General features: G+C 33.0%; 2 protein-coding genes across 3 annotated transcripts; both read left to right on the top strand.

Annotated features, from left to right (window-relative positions):
- Window positions 1-598: 598 nt before the first annotated feature.
- Window positions 599-24,218, top strand: LOC126770191 (SH3 domain-binding protein 5 homolog). Of its 2 annotated transcripts, XM_050489439.1 has the most exons (6): window positions 599-901; window positions 5,545-5,607; window positions 12,737-12,914; window positions 18,850-18,968; window positions 19,489-19,572; window positions 19,659-24,218. In XM_050489439.1, the coding sequence occupies exons 1-6, from the start codon at window positions 833-835 to the stop codon at window positions 20,568-20,570; spliced, it is 1,425 nt and encodes a 474-aa protein (XP_050345396.1). In that variant the 5' UTR covers window positions 599-832; the 3' UTR covers window positions 20,571-24,218. The 2 variants fall into 2 exon arrangements, with proteins under 2 accessions (XP_050345396.1, XP_050345395.1); XM_050489438.1 differs by lacking the exon at window positions 599-901 and having other exon boundaries at window positions 5,437-5,607.
- LOC126770176 (F-BAR domain only protein 2) lies at window positions 897-4,358 on the top strand. The gene has a single exon (XM_050489414.1). The coding sequence runs from the start codon at window positions 960-962 to the stop codon at window positions 3,636-3,638; it is 2,679 nt and encodes an 892-aa protein (XP_050345371.1). The 5' UTR covers window positions 897-959; the 3' UTR covers window positions 3,639-4,358.
- Window positions 24,219-24,416: the final 198 nt, after the last annotated feature.

Raw genomic sequence — 24,416 nt, 5'->3', positions numbered from 1 at the left:
AAGTATAGACAAAAGTGTTTTGATAGTGTTGTGATGAACTATTACTGGAATATGGGTTAAAATAATAATCGATTCATAAATAATTTTATTTTAAAATCGAATTATACTTACGTAACAAAAACTTTATTTAAAAAAAAGTTTATATAATAAACTTTTTGTTTTAATGGCAATTTTTTATAATATAAATGTAAAAATATATCAATAATATAATTTGTTATTTATAGAGAATATTGAATATTATTCATAATCAGTATGTCGATGAAATTTTTTATAATGAATATAAATATTATTACAATGAGTTCAATAAATATTATTTAACGTCTGAATATAAGCGTTAAAAATACAATTGATAATTTACTATTTCCAATCTTTAGACATTTATACGCCTTTGGCAATAAATATTAATTGTTAATAAAACCTAAGAAAAGAAGTATTCGTAAATAAATAATAATTAAATAGTTTTTTTCTTTTTAAAAAAGGTAAATTAATAATATATATAAAGTAGTGATTACAGATATGTTAAATACGATTAAGTTTCATTATTAATATCAAGCATAGCACTACGCTGTAAAAAAGTTGTCTATTATTATGATTTGACGTCAAGAAAGTGGACGTCATCTTGTATGAAAATTCTTTATTTGATTAGTTTTGCCAATTAAACTCGTCTAGTAATTTGATAAGGGTTTGGCTCTATATTGTGACCAAATTTTATATGATGTGCATCTAAAAATTTATTAGAATAATTAAAAGTGAAGTGACGGTGACGCTGTCCATTACTGTGTCGGTGATGTAATTTAGGTGATTGGGCGGCTTCCTAGTTGTAGACACTACCATGGAAGAATCCTCGTTCACTATTCCAGCTGACGACAATGGTGATACTGAGCTCGACCCTAGAATTCAGGTCAGTGAGTGAAAAATAATGTATTGAGTAACTAATCGTTGCCTTTGTACCAGCAAAGATGAGTGTCAACTTTGTAGATTATTTCGCCAACGAGCACAATGGATATGATATTCTATATCAAAACATGAAATACGGACTGATAGCGAGCAAGGAACTCTCAGAGTATCTTAGAGAAAGGTCGAATATAGAGGAATCAAATTCGAAACTTCTAGCTAAATTAGCGAAACAAGCGAACAGTAACTGCGCTCAAGGCACTTTTGCGCCTTTTTGGGGTGTACTCAAATGTTCTGCCGAAAAATTATCGAATTTACATCAACACATGTTTCAAAAAGTTAGTGAGCTTGTGAAAGATGTTGCTAGATATGCTGAAGAGCTTCATAAAAAGCACAAAGCTGTCAAAGATTCTGAATCAAGTACACTAGAAGTAGTTTTACTAATTCAAAACACAAAGCAAGCTTTACAGAAAGCAAAGGATGTTTATACATCCAAATCGGCTGAATTAGAAAAACTGCGAAAGGAAAATGCATCAGCAAAAGATATAGAGAAAGCTGAGGTAAAAATAAAAAAGTTACATGAAGACTACAGGCAGCTAGCAGAGAAATACAGCTTGGTGAAACAAGATTTTGAGAAAAAAATGACCCAAACCTGTAAACACTTCCAGGATGTTGAGGAAGCTCACTTAAAGCAGATGAAACAATTTGTAAATGCTTATGCGGATATTATTCAAAACAATCATGATCTTATGGGCCAAGTGCATAGAGATTTTAAGCACCAGTGTCTCGAATTAACAGTAGATAAACTGCTAGAACAGTTTCTTGTTGAGAAGTACAATGCTTTAGAGAAGGCAAATTTAGTAGAACTGCCACCATCATTACCAAAGCCAGGTTCTGCTAATAATTCTATATCAGAAGTAGATCAGATTTCCACAGTGTCTAATGGATCACACAAACCACCTCAAACTGCTAAAGCAGCCAAAAAAGAACCATCATTTGCAACTAAAACTTCAAGAAGAACCACCTCGCTTCTTAACTTGTTTACACCAAATTTTCAAAGCAAAGATGAACCCAGTGTTAGTATTGAAGGTGGAGCTCCATGCTCGGCACCTTCAAGTCCCAGTGGAACACCGGCTACTCCTGTAGTTCCAGATAAAGACGATAACATGAACAGAACTACACTTCGAGAGTCTAAATGGTTCCTTCGTAGCAGAAGGACTAAGACTAAACTTAAAAAATCAAAAAAGAAAAAAGATGAAATTTCTGAAAATTCTAATGCTGGTGACAAGTCTGATTTAGATGAAAAGGAGGAAGAGATTGCAACAAAAGATGATCTTATGAACTCTCCAGAAGTTGATGAAGAAGGATTCTGCATAAGACCTAAAGATGAAAAGGGCAGTGGTTATTCCTCCTCAGATTCAGATTCTGAAGAGGAGAGAGAACAAAAAATTCATGTTGAAATAAAACCAATAAGCAATGGGAATGCTCCTATGTCAGCGAGTGTTGATGAGCTCAGAGCTACAGTGGAAAATATTAGCTTATATAAAATTGGTACAACAAGACGAGGTTCAAATGCAAATACAAGTAAAGCAAGCAGTGATTTATTAGATTTAAACTTCTTCCAAAGTCCCAACCCCAGTAACCCAGCTTCCCCACATGGTAATGTCTCAAACCCCTATGCACCTTTACAAACAAATCAGTCACATTTACTCGAAAGTCCCACCCCCATTTCAACAGCTGATGTTGGTGATTTGTTCTCTGAGGTTGGCGAAATGTCTCAATCGAACTTTAGAACATCGACGCCAACAATATCTACCATTTCCCTACCCCGTCCGCCGTCTAGACGTTCCGAGGGTGATTTTAGAACAGCAGGCTCGTCTGGGTCGCGTGGCCCCTCGCCACTCACAATTGGTATGGCAGACACTATACCCTTAGCGGTAGCATTCCATGAAATAATACACTCCTATTTTAGAGGGACTGAGGAATCTAAATGTCAAGTGAAAATGTCGGGCGATATGATGTTATCATTTCCAACAGGCATTGTTGGTGTTCTGGCTAATAATCCCAATCCAGCTAAACTTTGTTTTAGACTAAAAAATATACATAGACTGGACAATGTCTTGCCTAATAAACAACTGATAAGCATAAATGCAATGATGTCTACCCGTGATACGACAGTTGTTGAATTTAACATGCCGGCATTAACTTCCCTGTTAAAAAGACAGTCTGAAAAGAATCCTACAGCGCAATATTTCAATGTTGATATATTGAAGTATCAAATACGACCTAAGACTGGTGCAGCGTCATGTCCACTACAAATGGTATCTTATTGGAAGTGCGAGCGCGACCATACTGATCTTAAAGTAGATTACAAGTACAATCTTCATGCAATGAGCCCACCATCACCCTTGCTAAATGTTTCAGTGTGTGTACCAATGAATGGTTCAGTAAAAAATGTAATTGCAATGCCTAAAAACACATGGAATTCAGAGAATGAACAGGCTATGTGGCGATTTACTGAGCTGTCGCAACATTCAGAAGATAAAGGCGTGGGATCGCTGAGAGCGCGCTTTGAGTTAGCCACAGGACCATCTACAAAGACTACAATTTCTGCTCAGTTCAATTGTGAAGGAGCAACACTATCGGGCATTGAGTTTGAACTCATCGGGAGTGGGTATCGTCTATCTCTTGTAAAACGTCGGTTCGTATCCGGAAAATATATTTGTGATAGTGATACACAATGATTGGTCCAATATTCTATAAATTTTGCATGCTAAGTAAACTATTGGAATATAAGGCATAGTTTCGGGTCATATTTAATGAAATGTAAATCTTTGGTACCTTATGGGACTGTTTCCTGTCCACTGATATGATTATATTAGATTGCATTATATGTCAATATTTCCTGGTTAAACTGTTAGTTGTAGTATGACAGTTCTTAATTATTATTATTTTCGAATTATGAATGTATCTTTGCAGCTACACTAACATTTCTCGAGTGTATAGATGTGCCATTCATGACTCTTTGAGTCATAAAATGTATATAATTTTTTTCATAAAATTTTCATACATGCTATAGATAATAAAATAAATTAAGTGACTAGTTACTCAGTTCTGAACTGATTCTGTCATCACAAATTCTACAGTTGCAATGACTTGTATTATTTTTGTAAGCTCATCGCATTCTAACACCAAGAAATAAAGCTTTAAAATAACTTTTATTGACTATTTATCAACAGCATTTCAATAAATTTTAACATTGTTTAATCACTATCTACCTCCCGAGGTCAATAATAAAGATATACTATTGCTCTATAAATAATAATATTTGATACATTTGTTGTATGTCGTCATATAATTATGTATTACATACAGGTACAATTTAATTTTTGTTTGTTTGTTTATTTATAATTAAACATATTATTACAATTTATTAGTACAGATAATAAATAAGGGATTTAACTATTTTATAAATAACTACAATTTAACCGAAATAATAAAAATAATAATTATTATTGTTAGAAATGCAGAAATTAAAGTTGAGGTAATGAACTTAATGTGTTGTGGCAAAGGTTGCTCAACATTTTCTTTTTTTTATTATACTGATATTGATTAACTAAAATAAATATCTTTAAAAATATTAAAAATAAATGTTGCAAGAGTTAATTTTTTTAGGTTCCCATGAATTGGATTCGATAACAAACAATTTAATCAATTAAATTGATTTTATTTGAATCTCTTAATGTAACGTTGGGTTTTTTTTATTATTCTATAAATAATATTTCGTCTTATATAACTACTTAACATACTTAAGTTTTTAACAGCACTTTTCTACCACCGGAGGTTATTTTTTTCATATAAATTGTTAGTTTAGGATTAATTTGTTTTTAAATGTTTATTATAATCAATGCTTATATAGCACATAGTATTCACGTTTAAATTACTCAAGTGTAATCTCATTTTGTTTATATTTTTATATTCATAAATATATATATATATTATATTAATACCTCGGCCTAAAAACGTCTCATAATAAAATAGCATTGTAACGAAAACCTTTACCAATGTGAAGTGTTCAATATTGTAATCATAATTAGCATAAACTATATACTTTTTAGTACAACTCCAACCATTCCATTAATATAAATGAAATATATATAAGATACAAAACAAATACAGACGTGTCAAGATGAAATTTTAAGTATGTAAAATGTAATTATTTTCAAAATTTTAATTCGTTTCGAGAATCCCCTGATACAATTAACGAGTAATATTTTTGTATCGTAAAATTTACGGCATGCATAATTGAATGTGTATGTAAATTGATGATAATTTGAAATAAATATTAAGTATTTTAAATGATTTTTACTTTACCGTTGTCGTTGAACTGATATAGTTATTCTATGTAAGTATATTTCTATATATATAATGTAGGCGCTTTACGTTGTAGGGACAGGAAACGTTTTTCATAAGGTACATAGATAAAATTATGATGTATTTATCTGAAGATAATTTGCGTGTGTAAGATAATTTCGATCCATAATGTCACGAATGTTTCCCGTCTCTACATGTTGCTTGCTGCTGCCATTCGTTTGGGATTATCGCGTTCGTGTACCGTGCGATTGTCTTAAATTCTTCAAAACGTTTCAGGTGGAGTTGGAGAAATTGAACGCGGCCACAGACGAAATAAATAAGTTGGAATTGGAGCTTGATGTAAGTTATAAGTTTTTAACTCATGGTATCTCTTTCGTCCCATCAAAACAAAAATACTTTTAGAATTAAAAATTACAAAATACTTATATTGAAAATTGTTGAAATCGGTCCCAAAAAATGTTCTGGGCATACATGGGAAAAAGTAGAAACCACTCCTTCGCGACATCAACGGTGGAATTGAAATGAAGCCCCTTATATGTACAAGCACACATCAATACAAAGTATTGATATTTTACAGTAGATTAATTGATAAGAGGGTGGTAACTAAACAGGGAGTGTTTGTAACACTGTTAACCCATATGAAGTAAAAGGGTTTCTTTTAATTGATACAATTATCGAATTGCATATTGATTGATTTATTATCTTTGTCAAAATAGGATAAAGATTTTTAATATAATTTAGCAACGCATTGGTAATGCTGAGGATATACATGAACAGATTACTTATCTAGGATTATTACATATGTTTATATATTTCGTCGCCATATTAATCTATATACTTTTGCTATCTATAAATAATGTAGATTGAAAAGAGATCCGTCTGTATTACCTTACTCTTTGGTGACTGGCACCAATTTCTTTATATCTTTCAGTTATTGAGTGCAATAAATATTACATAATATTTATATATTAATACATAACATTTATATATAAATACATAACTTGTTACTAAATATACCTTTCATTACAGTTTTAACACGTTTAGGAGTTATTTCGTAATAAATACCGAATCAATGCGACAATCGTTTTTTCATATTCATAATGATAACCGATATATAATCTGTATACATATGTATATATAACGAACTAAATTAATCTTTTTAGAATCTTACCAGGTTAAGTGAAAAATATCTTACGGTCGGCTATTTTTAACATGCGTTTGAAATGAATGGTAAGGTTTCCTTGACAGAAATGTAAAGTAATTAATTCATTATCGGCGCGATTTGTTGAATGTGTTATTTTAATTTTTAATAGTAACTGAGTGAGTTATTTTCATCGGTTTGTATGATTTGGTGTTCCATTTTTAAAAAGACCAATTCTTAATAGATGTTAAATATATTTAATTTTTTTATATGGTTTAAACGCTAAGCAAGGTTAAGCTACTTAAGGCGTGAAGAGGCATCTTGTGGGCCGGCAAGGCGAAGGCGGCTAGTGCAGAACGTTTTTCCTGTCTGTACTGGCCGTCGTCGCGTTTAGACTCTACTACCACTTACCATCAGGTGGAGTAGTCATTTGCCCTCCCGGTGAATATAAAAAAAAAGCAACAACGGAATGGAGGATAATCTCAAGGTCCGATTACATAGCTTAACGACCAATCATTACAGCTTTCTCTGAATGATTTCTCGTATATTATACCGGATTTATATATCGTGTTCCCGATTTTTAATGTGCGACGAACGTTCGCATTGTAATTCGCGTGTATTCATTTCTAACAATTTGCAATGGACGAAGTCAACGCACGTGCTAAACCTTTATAAATATTTAGTACTATGTAATATTGGTTGCTCGATATCGAGTACTCTTTAATTACATTCATTGATTGCATTAATCAATATAAAATATAAACGTTATTCTCGCCTCTTAAATCATTCCTTGAGCTTCTCCTGAGCAAAGTCCAAAAGACCGCCATCGAGTTAAATTGCTAGCGCACCGCCTCTCCGCACTCGCGCATGTATGTGCAGCTATAGATAATATATACCGTAACAGCCTGTGAATGTCCCACTGCTGGGCTAAAGGCCTCCTCTCCTCTTTTTGAGGAGAAGGTTTGGAGCCTACTCGACCGGGCTGCTCCAATGCGGGTTGGTGGAATACATATGTGGCAGAATTTCAGTGAAATTAGACACATGCAGGTTTCCTCACGATGTTTTCCTTCACCGTAAAGCACGAGATGAATTATAATCACAAATTAAGCACATGAAAATTCAGTGGTGCTTGCCCGGGTTTGAACCCACGATCATCGGTTAAGATTCACGCGTTCTTACCACTGGGCCATCTCGGCTATAGATAATATATAAATTGTACTTATGTACACAATGCGTAGACCATGACCAGCGTTTGTGCAAAATTTCTGAAGCGTTTCGTATATTTTGCATTAGTTTAAATAACATAGGTGGCGTCCTATGGTACCTAGGTAGGTATTTATTTATTTATAAGGCAAACAAAACGGGTGACTATCTTATAAAATAAATAACTTTTGATAAATAAGGCCGTAAATTGTTTAGGTACGGCATCATTATGTTCATATGGTTACATTACGTTTATCATATCTACATTATTCATTAAAGAGAATAGAAAATGATCAAGTTCTACTATTAAAACCAGGTTTACGTCTCCGCAAAGTCAATTTATCCTTCCTTGGGCAAGGTGTTCGCTTTTATAATGTTATTCCTCAGATACTATTAGTTTTTTCAATTAATAAATTAAAATCACATATGAAAAAAACTGATTACTAAGACATATTACTCAATAAAATATTATATAGATGAAGTTCGTGTTCGTTCATTCATCATCATCATCATTCTTTTCGCGTCCACTGCTGGACATAGGTCTCTCTCAATGGCACGCCACTGAGCTCGATTTTCAGCTCTCAATCTCCATGTCGAATAAGAAAAACTGAGAACCGGTGATAGTTTTGAATGTAATTTAATCTTGTAAAATAGCAAAAATAATGTTTTTTTAATAAAAATTTATACAATTTCCTCGAGCGATTTGCTGGTTCATTTCACGTGATAGTTTTTTGACATCAATACATAAGTTTTTTGTACTCAACGGAATATATTTCACAATATAAGACATTGTAATATATTAGCGACATCTAATATTTGAACTAAGAATATATTTGTACTGTTATAATATCAAGTCGTTTTTCATGTCATGCGTGCGCAGACAGACCGACATTTTCAAACAAAGTTTGGCCTTATGTTTAATTATAACACCGATTAACTTCGATAAAAGATTTCAAGCACAAATATGCCTCGATATAATATTCATCAGCTATTTAGATGTTTCCGATTAGATGATCTTACTTGTACTGATGAAACTTCAAATTTGGCATCAAGTCATATTATCCTACTGTGGTCCAAGTTGTGGACAAAATAAAATATAACTTTATTAATATTTTATAGTAGCGTAGCAAAGGTATGAAAGAGACTTCCAAAATTATTGAGTATTGAAGCAAAAAAAAAAATTACAATTAAAAAAAAAGATAACTCAAGAAATGTAGTAATACTTTTCATATATCTCACTTAATTAATTTTTTCGGTCGTGTCGGATTTGTCGTCCTATCGTATTATGAGAGTGAGGGAATGTGCTTGCGCACACACTTGTGCACAATTTGTCCTGCGCAGTAAGCTAGTCCTTTGATATTGACCGCCGGGGCCGAAATCTGTCAGGAGGTCATCGTTATCGTCTTAATCTATTTCCGAGAAAGACGTAGCATATGAAATGATATGTTGGAAAGAGATACATAATACGTTTCTTAAAACATCCTTGAAATTTTTTCATCGTTGCCTCCATACTGGTAGCTAGTAACAATTTGGTTTAAAAAAAGTTTTAAGTAAATTGTTCATATGTACTCATAATGTAGTTTCCTTCTCTATCGGTTTCTTGAAAAAATGTATTTCTACAATGTAACACAAAATTAGAACAAAATAAAAAATATATATTTTTCAAAACGCTTCGTATTTATGTTTTTGGCGACATTTAAAACGTGTATGCTACACCTGTTCTATAACGCGACATAACGGGTTTTGTGACACGAGATTTTAATGTATCGTATAATTAATTTGATTCGGTATACTGAAAACTAAATATGTTCATTGAATATGAAACTGGTCTGAGTAAAATGCTTGTTATGGTAAGCTAATATTAGTCGCAGATTATGATCTATCTTTATCTCTCTCTAACAAAGTCTAAAATTTCTATGGTGTAAGGTTTTGAAAGTATCGAATCCCGATAAAGTGATTTATTAATGGTTAAAGTAATATGGGAAATGAAAAATATGTATTTGTCTCCTTCTTCTATTATATAAAATAGAGAGGCCAATCTATTCTATATATGTATAAATTATTTCCCTTTACATGAAATAATGCGGCACCTGCTTGTTTCCTTTTATTTATAAAATAGGTAGGGCCTACCAATTGGGCCACCTCATAATAAATGGCCACAATCGCCTATAGACATTGGGTCTGTTAGAAATATTAATTGTTCCTTACATCCCCAATGCGCCACCAATGTAGGGAACGAAGATGTTATGTACCTATTGTTATACTGGCTCACTCACTCTTAAAACCGGAAAACAACAAAAGTATTACTGTTTGTCGGTAGATATCTGATGAGTGATACCTAGACCGGCTGGACTAAAGCCGCACCAAGTAAATTTAACCACACGTTTACATATATATATTTTTTTTTTTTTTTTTTATAGAATAGGAAGGCGGACGAGCATATGGGCCACCTGATGGTAAGTGGTCACCAACGCTCTTAGACATTGGCATTGTAAGAAATGTCAACCATCGCTTACATATCCAATGCGCCACCAACCTTGGGAACTAAGATTTTATGTCCCTTGTGCCTGTAATTACACTGGCTCACTCACCCTTCAAACCGGAACACAACAATATCAAGTATTGCTGTTTTGCGGTAGAATATCTGTTGTATAAATACAACACGAAATGATTCTTTATGTATGTACACTGTTCTTGACCGTTGCGTAAACGAGATAATAGGAATCCTGTCACCTGTTCCGGTTTATAAACTACGCTTTACCGTTTGTAATGCTACGTTACAACGCAGTAGTTCGCATGTTCTCAATAAACGAGTTATCAAACAAGATACATTGTGCAATTTAAATCAATAGAATACTGTGTACGTTAGGCATTACGCTGATAAATATATATATAGCGACTGTCTCATTGGTCTATGTACTGGTATATTGGCTACATTTAAAAGGCAGACTTCGAGGTCCCGGGTACAATCTCGGTTCGGGACAATGAGTTTTTCTACCAAGAAATTGTAAGATGCCGCAATATGATAAAAGTTGGCGGTGTTTCTACTGCAGTGCCGCGGAAATCACATAAAGCCGTATTTGCGCCTGAACTCTTTCCGGTCGAGTCATATTGCTGTCTAATCGGATTATGAGAGTGCACCTGTTTGTGCACACACTCTTTAAACTGTATATTATCTCCCGTACAATCTGTTGAATCAATACGAAACAGGCAAACAAACGTCATTAAAAAAAATACTGTGTCTGTCCCAATCGGAAAATAAATATTCATTATTATTATTATTATTTCTATTGAATTTTTTTGTAAATTGAAAATTTACTGGTGGTAGAGCTTTGTGCAGACTCGTCTGGGTAGGTACCACTTATTCGTCGGATATTCTACCGCAAATCAGCAATACTTGGTATTGTTGTGTTCCCGCTTGAAGGGTGAGTGAGCCAATTCCCAACGTTGATGGCGCATTGGCAATATAAGCGATGGTTAACATTACTTACATTGCCAATGTATGTGGGCGTTGGTGACCATTTACCATCACATGGCCCATATGCTCGTCCGCCTTCCTATACTATAAAAAAAATGTAATAATTTTCATTTCTTATTTTACATCATTCAATCCAATATACCGAACGTAAAACTGACGAGCTTGATAGAAAGACGGGGTCAATTAACAGCATACGCAGTGGCCGCGCCCGATTCACAACTATTAATATGGTTTAAACATGATGTAATAAACGAATTTAACTCTGATATAAACTTCTCACTCTCAAATAACTCTTAAGGCGGCCATGAGGATGCGTTCGAAAATATACCTGATTACAAGCTGTTATTTAACTTCAACTTTTTGTATCTGTGGGTCAAATATTTAAAATGATTAAACCCGTTTCACAGAACTAGTTGGGCTGAAATTTTGCGCGCTCTTTTGTTTTTGGTCACATTACATTTTAGTACAGTAATTTTTTTTAATGTTTTTGTATTTTTAACTAATAGTAATAAAACAATATTAACCTACAATATAAAATTTGAATTTGTACGCGTTTTAAATTTTATAGCCATTTAATTTACATGTTTTAATAACCACTATCTGTGACTAAATCTGTCCGACGCTGACTATAGTCGATAAAGCACGAGAGTAATACTGCCAATTCCCTAACATCAGGCTGCTATAGACGACTTTAATAAATTTCATTGGCAGCAAGAACGAGATTGGGATTATATACACCTATGACTGTACTAGTTGACTTATTTATCTAAAAGCTATTATTACGCGTATGTGTCGTATCTGAGCACGGTTCTAGTATATAGCCGTTTTGTTTGGATTTTTTCTTCATTAATTATTTATTGAGTAGACCCAACAAGAGTGTTCACATCGGCTGCTTAGAGGAGGAATGGCGACGCGATTGGAGCATTTGATGGTAATTGGTTATCTTATAACGATACCCTTTTTTTAACGCTGGAAAAACGCGTTACGTGTTTCCCCCACGGGAACAGTGTGGGGTAGGGTATGTGAGGCTCGCCGGTGTCCGAGGCGCCAAGTGCACCCCGAACATCGGAATACCCACTAAAAAACCAGCGGTTCCCTTTCCGTCTTAACGAGGAGCGCCACGGGATCGCTTTCGCATGCTACCGTGACGAACGTAACGATACCCTATGCCAGTACTATAATTACACTGACACACTCACCCTTCATACCAGAACACGGAAATACCAAGTTGATCATAGAATGTCTGTTGCTTGGCTACCATACCAAACAGGGACAAATTGATTGAATATAAAATATATTTTATTGTAGTAGGTTCTTACAAGCACTTTTGGAATTGTCATTTTAGAAGATATGGTTAATGTAAATATACCATCTAAAATAGCATTAAAATAATCTATGTAAATTTCAATTTCATTTATTTACTTATTTAGTTAATGCTTTTATGAGTCAAGCCCATGCAGTTGGTTGTGTTGATGCCAAAAGACTGGACCTCTATTGGTTTTATGAGGAACGTGGCTGTTTCCTGTTGTTAAATCCTGATTAGTACGTTGACATGTTATGCGTATGCCTCGTTTTTTATTAAAATAATATCCCACTTAGTGTAGGTATATGTGTAATTAGATAATAAGTAATAACATCTATTACAGGAGTCCATGAAGACATTTCACCTATTGTTGAATGAGACGTCACGTAGACTTCAGGCCTTAACGAAACGTCTGGGGACGTGTGTTGATAAATCTCGTCCGTATCACGACGCGGTGACAGCGGCTTCGACGGCAAGATCGGAATGCCAGCGCGCCGCCGTGCAGTTCCAGAGAGCTAGCGGTGAGTGAGCTGTCATCAATTTTGCGTTAAACTTTATTAAAAAGTTATAGAATATGCATAGGCAGTTAAAACGGATGCATTGTTGTTGATGCATTACTTTCTTGTGTATTTGCTAATAAATATTTACATTTTAAAAAGGTTGTGACATTTTGTACTTAAAAAACACAAAATATTATTATATATGTATAAATACATTTTCGGTGTATGTGGATGAAAATCAATTCGATTAATACCAAACTCAATATATTTTAGTTGGTCCTTTCTTTACAAACGGCTTATCTAACTCAAAGGCTTGTGATTACCATGCTAATTCCACTTCGTTCTCATAAACAGAATAGCTCACTAATATAGTATTTGATACAAATTGTAAATAAGTACAGTAAGTATACACGATTATTATAGTCAGTTTGTCGGGCAATGTATTTTATCACAGCGAAATTGTTCGCTTCCTGTAGGGAGTGTTGCCTTGGTTCGTTACAAGGCCAGCTTACGGTCAAGGACTTAATATTTTAACGAGGTTCTACATTTGAAAACACGATATGCAATCTTTAGAAAAAAAAAAAAACTTTGTTCCGCACGAAATAAAAGTAGAAAAATAGCTTCGCAGTTAAATTATATCATGTTTAGATTTATTTCTGTGTCGTCGTTACAAAGTGTTTGTACGGTTCTGACATTCCAATATCTTAGTTACAGTCTAAGTCTTATCCGTGTGCCCGTGTGGCTATGACGGGAAAGGAGTTCTGACTGTAACATATAGAAATGGTTTTGTAATATAAACATAAACGGTTTTATTGCTTTCAACAATCTTTTACGGGAAATGTTTACCGGGAGAAATAATCGTGCCGAAACGGGATCGTTCAAACACTAGTCGTCTATTATATACAAATTTATTTCTTGGATTTCTACACTGTGTTTTACACACATCTTTTATATTAAACGTAATATTTTTTCTTCATTACTTCGGTTTTTGTATATAGTGATATATATACTCGTATTTAGTTTGTAGTAGTTAGAATAAGCAATAATTAACGCTTAACGTAATAGAAATCTATATATTATTCTATTTGTTGTCACAGTTACAATCTGTAAATGTCCCAAAGTTAGGCTAAGGCCTCCTGTCTTTTTTTTGAGGAGAAGGCTTGGAGTTTATTACACCACGCTGCTCCAATGCGGGAATTTCAATGAAATTAGACACATGCAGATTTCATCACGATGTTTTCCTTCACTATCAAGCACGAGATGAATTATAAACACAAATCGAGCACATGAAAATTCAATGGTGTTTGCCCGGACTTGAATCCACGATCTTAGGTTAAGATTCACGCTTCTCGGCTTTTTTATATGCTTTATGTTCTTAAAAAAAACATTCATACTTTGACACTCGTATGCTATACAGATGATTGTAATCTTTCAAGTGAGAATCATAATGAATCCCTTATTGAATTAAACGTTTGTCATTGGGATTCTAATCACATGATCTTAATTAGTGTTAATTAACACTAATTAAAATACGTATATTAAATATTTACAATTTAATTTAAATATATTTCACGAAAATAATCTAATCGTATCTTCAACCCTTTTTATTATCAATATAATATATTAAAATATGCCTTGTTTTTTATATTTTATAATATATGAGGGGTATTTGTAACGGGGTGGTAAATTGCTGTTATATAGTAAAAAAAGTTTTATTTAAATTAGCTCGTTCGAAACTGCATGGTTTCATACTATCCACTACAAACAGCGTTATACGTAAAATCAATTAACAATGTTTCCTTGTTGCTGATGACTGATGTAGCGATCCACTCATGTAACGTTGTAAATTCGGGTAAATTATTATATATTTCATTATTTTTTTAATGCAGTACAATCAATAAAACGAAACGATACGTCAAAATATATATATGCTATACTATTTTTCGTGTGAGATTCATTTGTTAAACCCTATGTCGTTTTCTGCAACATTTCATAATGATCAATTGGGTAGTTAAAATAAGCAAGCTTACTTACACAATTTATAATATTAACTTTTTTTTATCTGTCAGGTAAATTCAAATATTTGAATAAACAAAACAAACCGTCTCATCGTGAGTCTATACATATGTAGGGCATTCAATTAACTTTAATTTGCATAAGTGAGCGAATGAACGTATAATGTTACGTGGAATTACGTAACGTGACTGGGAGTGAAGCGGGAGTTGAATTTTTTATCACGAACGCATTGGAATGTGGGTTAAGTGATTTGTGGGTTGTTTTGCGTTATATTTTTAATTTTATAATAGTATTTTCAAACCTCATTGGAATATTAGGTCGCTTGTGAATTCATAGCAATTTCATCACGTTTTTTTTTTTAAATTAATGACACGTATATATGCGATACTCTTAGAGACCAGTTCAAGCTTCAAAAAGTTTTGAATCAGTTACTAGCCAACTTTAACGGATATAATTTGTTTTATAGAAATCATTTGGATTCACAAGGTGTCGCTCGACAACCGATGCGGGTATTGGGCTCATTAAGAATATCTATGCATACTGGGAATAGTTATAGAATACTTTAGGAATGTATTGAAATTTATCTAAGGCCTTTGATTACGTGCAACATTAAAATCTAGTCAGGAAATTACACTACGTTGAAATTAAAGAAAGGATCTTTTTATTTCTAATCTAAACAATTGATTTTCAAAGGTGGACGTAAATAGATATCCTTAAGTCTCAGTAGAAATGGGTTCCACAAGGATCAATCCTTGGACCTTTCCCCTTAACCCTTTCCATAAATGATTTACTTTTGTAACGTGTATCTGTAAAAACTTTTAAAGTAAATAGGTACAGTATGTATAATTAATTGTAAATAAATTGATAATATACACATAGCCGAGATGGCCCAGTGGTAAGAACGCGTGAATCTTAAGCGATGATCGTGGGTTCAAACCCGGGCAAGCACCACTGAATTTTCATGTGCTTAATTTGTGATTATAATTCATCTCGTGCTGTACGGTGAAGGAAAACATCGTGAGGAAACCTGCATGTGTCTAATTTCACTGAAGTTCTGCCACATGTGAATTCTACCAACCCGCATTGGAGCAGCGTGGTGGAATAAGCTCCAAAAAACCTTCTCCTCAAAAAGAGGAGAGGAGGCCTTTAGCCCAGCAGTGGGACATTCACAGGCTGTTACGGTACACATTGGTTAGTGAGTATTCAGTTCTGGAGCGTTTGCGGTTGAAAAACAAGGCATAGTAATTTTGAAATTACTATGCCTTGTATTAAGGGAACTTTCACAGTATAATGACATATACTCTACTCTGTGGTCAATCAACTGTTATCCATACGATATTGGCAAAACGCATGCTATCTTATAACCATGGATTTGATGTTTAATTTAGGAATAGATTTCAAGAAATAAAAAAACTGTTACTGCAAAACTGAAAATATTCAATTCTACACAACTTTCAATGATTCACTTTTATGTTTACGCAGTTCAATTTGGTCCAAATTCATTCTTCATCAAAATCGATGTCTGGGGTGATTGATCAGCGTATATTGCTTCAATATTTAATGAATAAATTTGTATTTGTTTCGAACCTGAATTGGATTTTATTTAACTGAATATATATAATATGGAAATGTATATAAGAGAATGAAAGCTTTGAGTTATTTTTTTTTAATTTTACAACATTGAGATAGGTGTCTAAAAATTCATCTTTTGAGTAAACTCATTATTGAATATAATTTATGGTAATATTAAATTAAGTTTCAAAATAAATGTCTTAAAATAGCCAATATCAATAACTCTGCCCTTTCCTCACCCTTTAGATAATAATCTTTTTTATTTTGCTATTGTAAAAAATAATGTCATTCAATAACTTTCATAAACTAGATATCGTTTTATCTTGCTTGTTTCATTTCTTTGCCCGTGTAATTATACCGCCTCTTTGGTAACAGAAACTTCGCTGATTTTTTATCTAATCATGCTATTAAAGTGATATAATCTGTGTTTATAATAAAAAATATATCAAATATAGTTGTATTAGTCATATCACGTGTGATTATTTTGATTAAAAATTCGAATAAAAGTATTATTCGTTCTATTCATTAACATTGCTTAAAATAGTAAGTGGTACATTTAGAGTGTTCCTTTATTAAAGTAGCCATATGAGGGCACTTATGAATTGTCAAGTTCCAGTATTGAATTAAATGTAAAGCTACCGCCGGTTCGGAATGTAGGAACAACCAAGATAATTTAGATAATTATAATAGCAAGATTATGTCTTGGAGTTACTCTTTTTTCACAATTTTAATTACAATGTATTTAATGTTTGGAAATCAACAAATACTGGGTCTTTGTCTAAAAGCTGTTCTAGAGGTGTATTTAAAGCTGCAAGGCCGAGTGAGACTGTCACACCCTTGAAGTGGTGGACAACGCAGAAGGCGGCCTTCTGCTGGCGTAGGCTTGAAGCTAGTCTACTTTGTTCTGTGCGTGCGTGTTTCACCATGAGCTAAATTGTCTTACGGTTGTGGAGCGTATTATTACTGTAACCTAATTGCTAACAGAAATTTGTTGAAAAAGAAATGTTCTTGAAAAAAAAAAATATCGATGAATCTCACGGTGAAATCATTTTAAATTAATGTTTCATATTTAAACATTATTCAATAAGATCTCTTAAAAGATCGACGAGCCGGTTGGCGTGGTTTGTACATACTTGCCTTTCACGCCGAAGGTTGTGGGTTCGATTTTTTTTTTTTTTTTATAGAAAAGGAAGGCGGACGAGCATATGGGCCACCTGATGGTAAGTGGTCACCAACGCTCTTAGACATTGGCATTGTAAGAAATGTCAACCATCGCTTACATATCCAATGCGCCACCAACCTTGGGAACTAAGATTTTATGTCCCTTGTGCCTGTAATTACACTGGCTCACTCACCCTTCAAACCGGAACACAACAATATCAAGTATTGCTGTTTTGCGGTAGAATATCTGATGAGTGGGTGGTACCTACCCAGACGAGCTTGCACAAAGCCCTACCACCAGTAAAATTTTCCCACCCAGGAGAGACATTTGTGTGCATGAACATGTCTGTTTGTCCTGAGTCTGGGTGTAATTATCTATATAGGTTGTATTTACAAAAGAAAAGTATATGTAGTATATCAGTTGTCTGGTTTCCATAGCAGAAGCATTGTACAAGCTTAATTTGGGATCAGATGGCTTGTGTGAAAAATGTTCCAGGATATTATTATTATTATATGTATGATAACGATAATGTGCCCGTGTACGTATGAGATATGATTATTAAATATGTACATTCATAAAGCATATATTATTTCAGTACAACCAGACAAACATGCGGCGTTGATAAGGTTTGTGATCAAACATACATAAAGTTCAGTTATCAGTGACCTTGGTGTAATAAATTTTGAAATTGTACCAAATAAAGTTAAAATTGAATCTTTGTAATATATTTTTATATACATTAGCTAATAAATTTTTCGTTCGTCTAGCGCCTAGCAAGTACACATGTTGTTCCGAGTGAGGTCAATAATGATATTGGGTTTTTATCCCAGAAATTAGCAGTTACATACATGTGCCGAGTGTTGTGACGAAAGCCATTCGTCACGCGCAGGGTTTATAGGAGTGAGGAAATAGATAATACACATCCCTTCTGTATAGTTAGCTATTATTTATTTAAAAACGACATCTCGCTGACATCAATCAGAAGGATATCATAATATTCACTATATCACTAAATTACTATAACATTGTTTAGCAGGTGATTAGTAAACAATGCTGTCTCCTTCTTTTGAATGTCAAAACAATAATGACAGAAAGAGAAAAATAAGTATTTCACTAAACAGCCGCTAAGTAATGTCTAAAAGTAAACCCAATTATCGATTTGGTGTCGAATATATTGAATGGAAATTTATACAAATGTAATTTCAGAGCTACACGCAGCGGCAAAAGAGACGGTGACATTAGCGGAGCAGCGTTTCGTAAGCAAGCAAGATGAGTGGCAATTCGACAGTAACTGGCAGGAAGTCCTCAACCATGCTATCATTAAGGTATCAGATCATTCAAAAAGATTTATCGCAGCGATTCATTTTAACAAACGCAAAATATACTCAACAATATCCGTAGAAGTAGACTAGTCTCCGTTGATATTAGATCCTATGAATGGATTTGTTCAGAAATAATAATTATAATAATATCCCGGGACATTTTTTTCACACACGGCCATCCCAAATTAAGCTTGTACAAAGCTTGTGCTATGGAAACCAGACAACTGATATACTACATATACTACTTTTCTTTTGTAAATACATACTTATATAGATAATTACACCCAGACTCAGGACAAACAGACATGTTCATGCACACAAATGTCTGTCCTGGGTGGGAATCGAACGTTTCGGCGTGAAAGGCAAGTGTTCTACCAACCACGCCAACTGGCTCGTCAAATACTACAAATAGTATTGTACTTGTTATGTAATTAATCAAGCAAAGTAAATATTGTTTAAATATACAAAATTAACTTTAAAAAAATACTAATAGGAAAGTGACCGTATTTGTTTGTTGTTGAAGGTTATGGATGCTGAAAAACGAAAAGCGGAAAGCGGGCGCGAGCATCAGAAAAAAGCGGCCGCTTACATTATTGCTGAGCAAAAGGTATCGTACGATTAATATTACGAGAATTATTCAGATAAATATTAATTCAATTCAAATGAAGTCAAAAAATGTTTATTATGTTTTAGGTAACGCAATTGGAAGAAAATCTTAAACGGAATATTATAAAATCAAGAGTTTATTTCGAAGAGAAAAAATTATGTGACGAGCAATTACAAGCACAAAATGAGAAGATAGAGAAGTTACAGCGGCTCATCGCTGACGCTAAATTTAGATATTCGAAATCTCTTAAAGCTCTCGAGGAAATATCCGAAGAAATACATAGACGGAGAGGCGAATACCCTCCAGGCAAAGACACTATACCAGTAGGACCTCGAGAACCAGGTGTTGGAGCTGAAAGAGACCCAGTACATGATGAGACACAAGTAGAAGGTATAGAAAAGGATGAAGAATCAAGCCTCCAAGAACTCAGAATGCGAGTCAGGGAACTAGCTCTCAAACCCATAGATAAAGGAGACGCGGAGACAGATGAAGCCTGGGCGCAGGAACTGAACGAAACTATCAATAAACTAGATCAGTTGCTGATGATGAAGGAAACGAATCAGCAGAAAAAATCCAAATTCACTGCGAGCACACCAAGGAATGCCAGCGCTCCCTCGACTAGCACTAACACGGCACACAAAAATCACCCACCAAGCGATACTTGGAAAACAGAATCAAATTTATCGCGAACTAAATCGAAAAGTCGAGAAATTATTCATGAAAATTCTAAACCAATAAGTAAGACAGAGAAGTGTAAAAGCATGATGTCATTGGATGTTCTCGCTCTAGCTAGGGACACTACTATGATGGATCGCGAGTCGTACTTGAAAGCTGTTATTGAAGATAAATCGCCAACTGGGACGTATACGGAGAGTAACTCCGATAGGAATGAGAGTCCCGATGATATTCTGATGGTAGAATGTGACTCGAGCGACTCCAATCAGAATCCAGTTATAAGAATGACCAGTTCCACAATAACGGACAGTGACAACAGTTAAATTTAAACGAGTTTGAATGAAAATGTCGAATTTATTTCAAAGAATCTGCACTAAAAATTTGTTCTATAATATGTTATGAGATTTTTGTAATCAGGTCAATTTGAATGTTAGATTTGATATAAATGACAAAAGTAAGAAAAAAAATATTAAAATTCAATACTATATTGTATATTGTTAGATGTGGTTGTGTAAATTTTTACATTTTAGTTGTATTGCACTATAAATCATCGCACTTTTTGTCTAAGCTATAATAGATTTTTTTCAGGCACGATTGTATGGTTATAAATTTGAAAATGATATCAAACGCTACGTAACACCAGATCTGGATCTTCTTTAATTATTTGTTCCAAAATACTTAACATAACAAATCAAACCCTAAAGATAGGTCTTTTTTTTTTAAAAAAAAAACTCAGCGATGTCTTTAAAAAATAATGCTTTTTTTTATATATTTTTCTTGCGTGAAATTTCTCCAGAATAGTTGCGTCTATTTTTTTAAATGTAACCTGTAACAGATTATATATAGGTTAACAAAAATAAAAAAATTGTTTACGTGATTTTGGGAGCCATTCAGGCACCATAGTTAATATAAAGGTGTAATACGACATTGTTTTCAAAAACCAAAATATTCAATTCTGGTGCTGGTACTAATGATATACCAAATTTATAATACATATCTAGAAATCATCGCTCTACAGTGAAAATATAGCGCACGAATTCTTTTTTTTTTTTTAATTTTTTCCCTTTCTTAGATAAAAAATATCGTAACAATAACGAAAGAGCACATCTCTGGGATGCGTTTAATTCCATATCTTTATGATTAAAAAAATCTTTGAAACCGTCTTCTGTGATATTTTTTAAATAAATTTAAATGTGTATTTTATTCGTCATATACTTTTTCAACAGATTTTGTATCCATTAAAATTATATTTTATGCAATCGTGAGTTTTCACTGCAGAGCGTTGAAATGTGGATTACAGTTAAATATTACGCAGACAAAATTCGCACATTTAGCAAAGTTAGCAAAAATAACTTTGAAGAAATACTCTCCAATATTTTTAACTCCACTCTATGAATCTTTAATTAAATTTAATATAAAGTAACTAAACTTAGTATGTACTATTTTGCAATGATTTTATTTCTAGATACATAGTATCACTCGGATAATATTTATGCATACAATGAGAGACGAGTATTCTGTGAGGTGGTTTACAAATATATACTTGTCTCTTTCTGGTGATTGCTTTGAAGTTTGTTCTGAGAATATAATGTCTAGAAATAAAGTATATTTGCTATTATGTTATGGCTTAAGTCGTAACAGTCCACCGAGTGCACTCTATGATAATTATTTAATTAGTAAGGCTCTGGAAGGAAAGCACTAAAAATTATCTGTGCTGGAATTATGATTTATTTGTCTTTAACAAACTATTGGACGAAACTTTTGGTAGAAACGGGAAGTTAACCACATTATTGAATTATAGTAGAAGTGAGTTTTTAATACTTTTAAAATTTGTAACTGTAAATATAAAATGCATCAAAAACCCGAAACTGAATATGCTGCACAACAAATTAGCATATACGCAATAACCATCCGCAATAATAAATAATCTGTCCCACTATTCAATTGATATTCCACCCGAATCTTTGATAGAAGAACATAACACTATTAAAAATTATTGCTATCTCTTTCTAACGTATAGGGTTAAGAAAGAAAGCAACTATTCGGTAGTTCAGCTTAAGGATGGCTTATAACAATCGGATATACGGCCAGAATTTCTAACTTGTCAATTAGAAACATAAGCAAATTACCATTGGCCGATTTGGATTTTTTTTTATAATGTGCTATTTATTTTCGTTACATGTGTAATATTGCAATAATGTGGTTTGATTTCTGTTTATAAATCAACGTGCAATTACAATTTATATATATTTTTAATAGAAAAATATTAATTGTCACTGTGATTACATGTATTAAATTGACAATTAGTATCTAAATAAATTATCGAGGTATGATATATCTTCTGAACTTATTATATAAAAACAAATTTTAAACTCGATGGTGAATTCGAAATATCATTAATAGCCTCGATTATAACAATTGTTAATTAGCGGATGTTTTTTTAAACATATTTCACTCTTTCTGTCATCAATGATTTGACATTCGACAGAAAAAGATACAGTATTGTTCAACGAATCATCGTCTAAAAAACATAAGTAAAGTAAATATTTATCATGTTGATAAGGCAAATAGATCTTTATAATGACAATTATAGTGTTGCCTGTAGCATATCAACATGTTATGATATTTAAAGATGACATCGTTCGAATTCACGCAGAATTGAGAAATTGAGGGAATTTATTTAAATTGTGCCTTCGTTTAATTTCTAAGTCCGAAACGAACACGTTATGCGGAAGACTGTAAAATGGTTGGTACTTAGATAGAGTTAGCATTTATTTTCTATACTAGATGTAGTTATAAAATTAATTAATAATATTTCGCGCTGAATGTATTGTTTCTAGGTTGTCTGATTAAATGACTAATTTAACAATTTTACTATAAATGGGTACTGATATAAAATGTGATCTTCTACAAATATTATTGTTAAAATTAAACTATAAACATTATTAAACAACTAACAATTATAAAAAATAAGACATTGCAGATGGTTTTTCATTAACTATAAGCATTTAACTTGTTAATTATCAAACAGCAATATTTTTCAAGGTGTATATCCCAAATATATTGTGCGGTTTAATTTTGACAATTATATTATTATATATATATAACTTTGTTAATGTTATGCATTGCATAATAAACAAAATTCAAAATGAAAATAGAATAAATACAGCCAAAAATATTTGGTAGAATAAAAAAAATATTATCAAAATATGCCTATCATGTTCGATCTTAAAATATATATGCAACGGCTACACGTTTAGTACCATTTTATTGTAATGCACTTTTGTAAAACCAGTTTACGCAGTTAAGCCGTGTCAGTAGACGATAATGTAAGTGATCACCGCTTATAGACATTGGTGATGTAAGAAATAATAACCAATCCTTACATAGCCAATTTACCAACCTTGGGAACTAAGATATTATGTCCCTTGTGCCTGTAATTACACTGGCTCACTCACCTTTTAAACCGGAACACAACAATACCAAGTACTGCTGTTTTGCGGTTGAATATCTGATGAATGGGTGGTACCTACGAGACGTGCTTGCACAAAGCCCTACCACCAATTACTCGATTACAAATATCTATGAGAAATAGTTTGCTGAATATCTTCTTCCTAGTATAAAATAAAATTGAGTAGATTGGGGACTAATATGTTATGTCCCTTTACCTGTAGTCACAACCCTTAAAATTTTTATTTGACTCTGTAAATGAAACATGTGTGGATTAAATTTTGTACACATCTTTGATACTGGTAATAATAAAATTTAGTATACATATTCACATTTTATTAATTTAATACATTGTATTCAAAAATATCTTTCTTATATTTTTTTAACTTGATAACTTATTTGCTTAACTGCGTAAATTAGGCTAGGCAAGTTAATCGTTGGTAGCCGGACCACGTATATGTAGCACAAAATTTCTGTTTGTACTAAAATTTCTACACGTCAATAAATGTTTTTGAATCATTTCTTTTTTATTAATTCTTATAAAACCCATATTTAAAAAATCTAAATTATTATTAAACAAACTGCATACTATGGTTATTAAGGAAGTAAATAATATTAAGTACCTAACGCAATAAAATATCTTAAAGCAAGTCTCTATATACGTATTAGTCAATATTTATATATCTATATATCTTGGATATCTTTCCGCCCTTGGTTGC

Source organism: Nymphalis io, chromosome 8 (genome assembly GCF_905147045.1).
Source record: "Nymphalis io chromosome 8, ilAglIoxx1.1, whole genome shotgun sequence".
NCBI lineage: Eukaryota > Metazoa > Arthropoda > Insecta > Lepidoptera > Nymphalidae > Nymphalis > Nymphalis io.
Note: the sequence above shows the minus strand (reverse complement) of the source record. Positions and strands in the feature narration are given on the sequence as shown.

Coding starts and splice junctions, on each gene's coding strand:
- LOC126770191 (XM_050489438.1), top strand. CDS start 5,437: ATGTCACGAATGTTTCCCGTCTCTACATGTTGCTTGCTGCTGCCATTC. Junction 5,608..12,736: donor AGTTGGAATTGGAGCTTGAT/GTAAGTTATAAG, acceptor CATCTATTACAG/GAGTCCATGAAGACATTTCA. Junction 18,969..19,488: donor TCAACCATGCTATCATTAAG/GTATCAGATCAT, acceptor TTGTTGTTGAAG/GTTATGGATGCTGAAAAACG.
- LOC126770176 (XM_050489414.1), top strand. CDS start 960: ATGAGTGTCAACTTTGTAGATTATTTCGCCAACGAGCACAATGGATAT.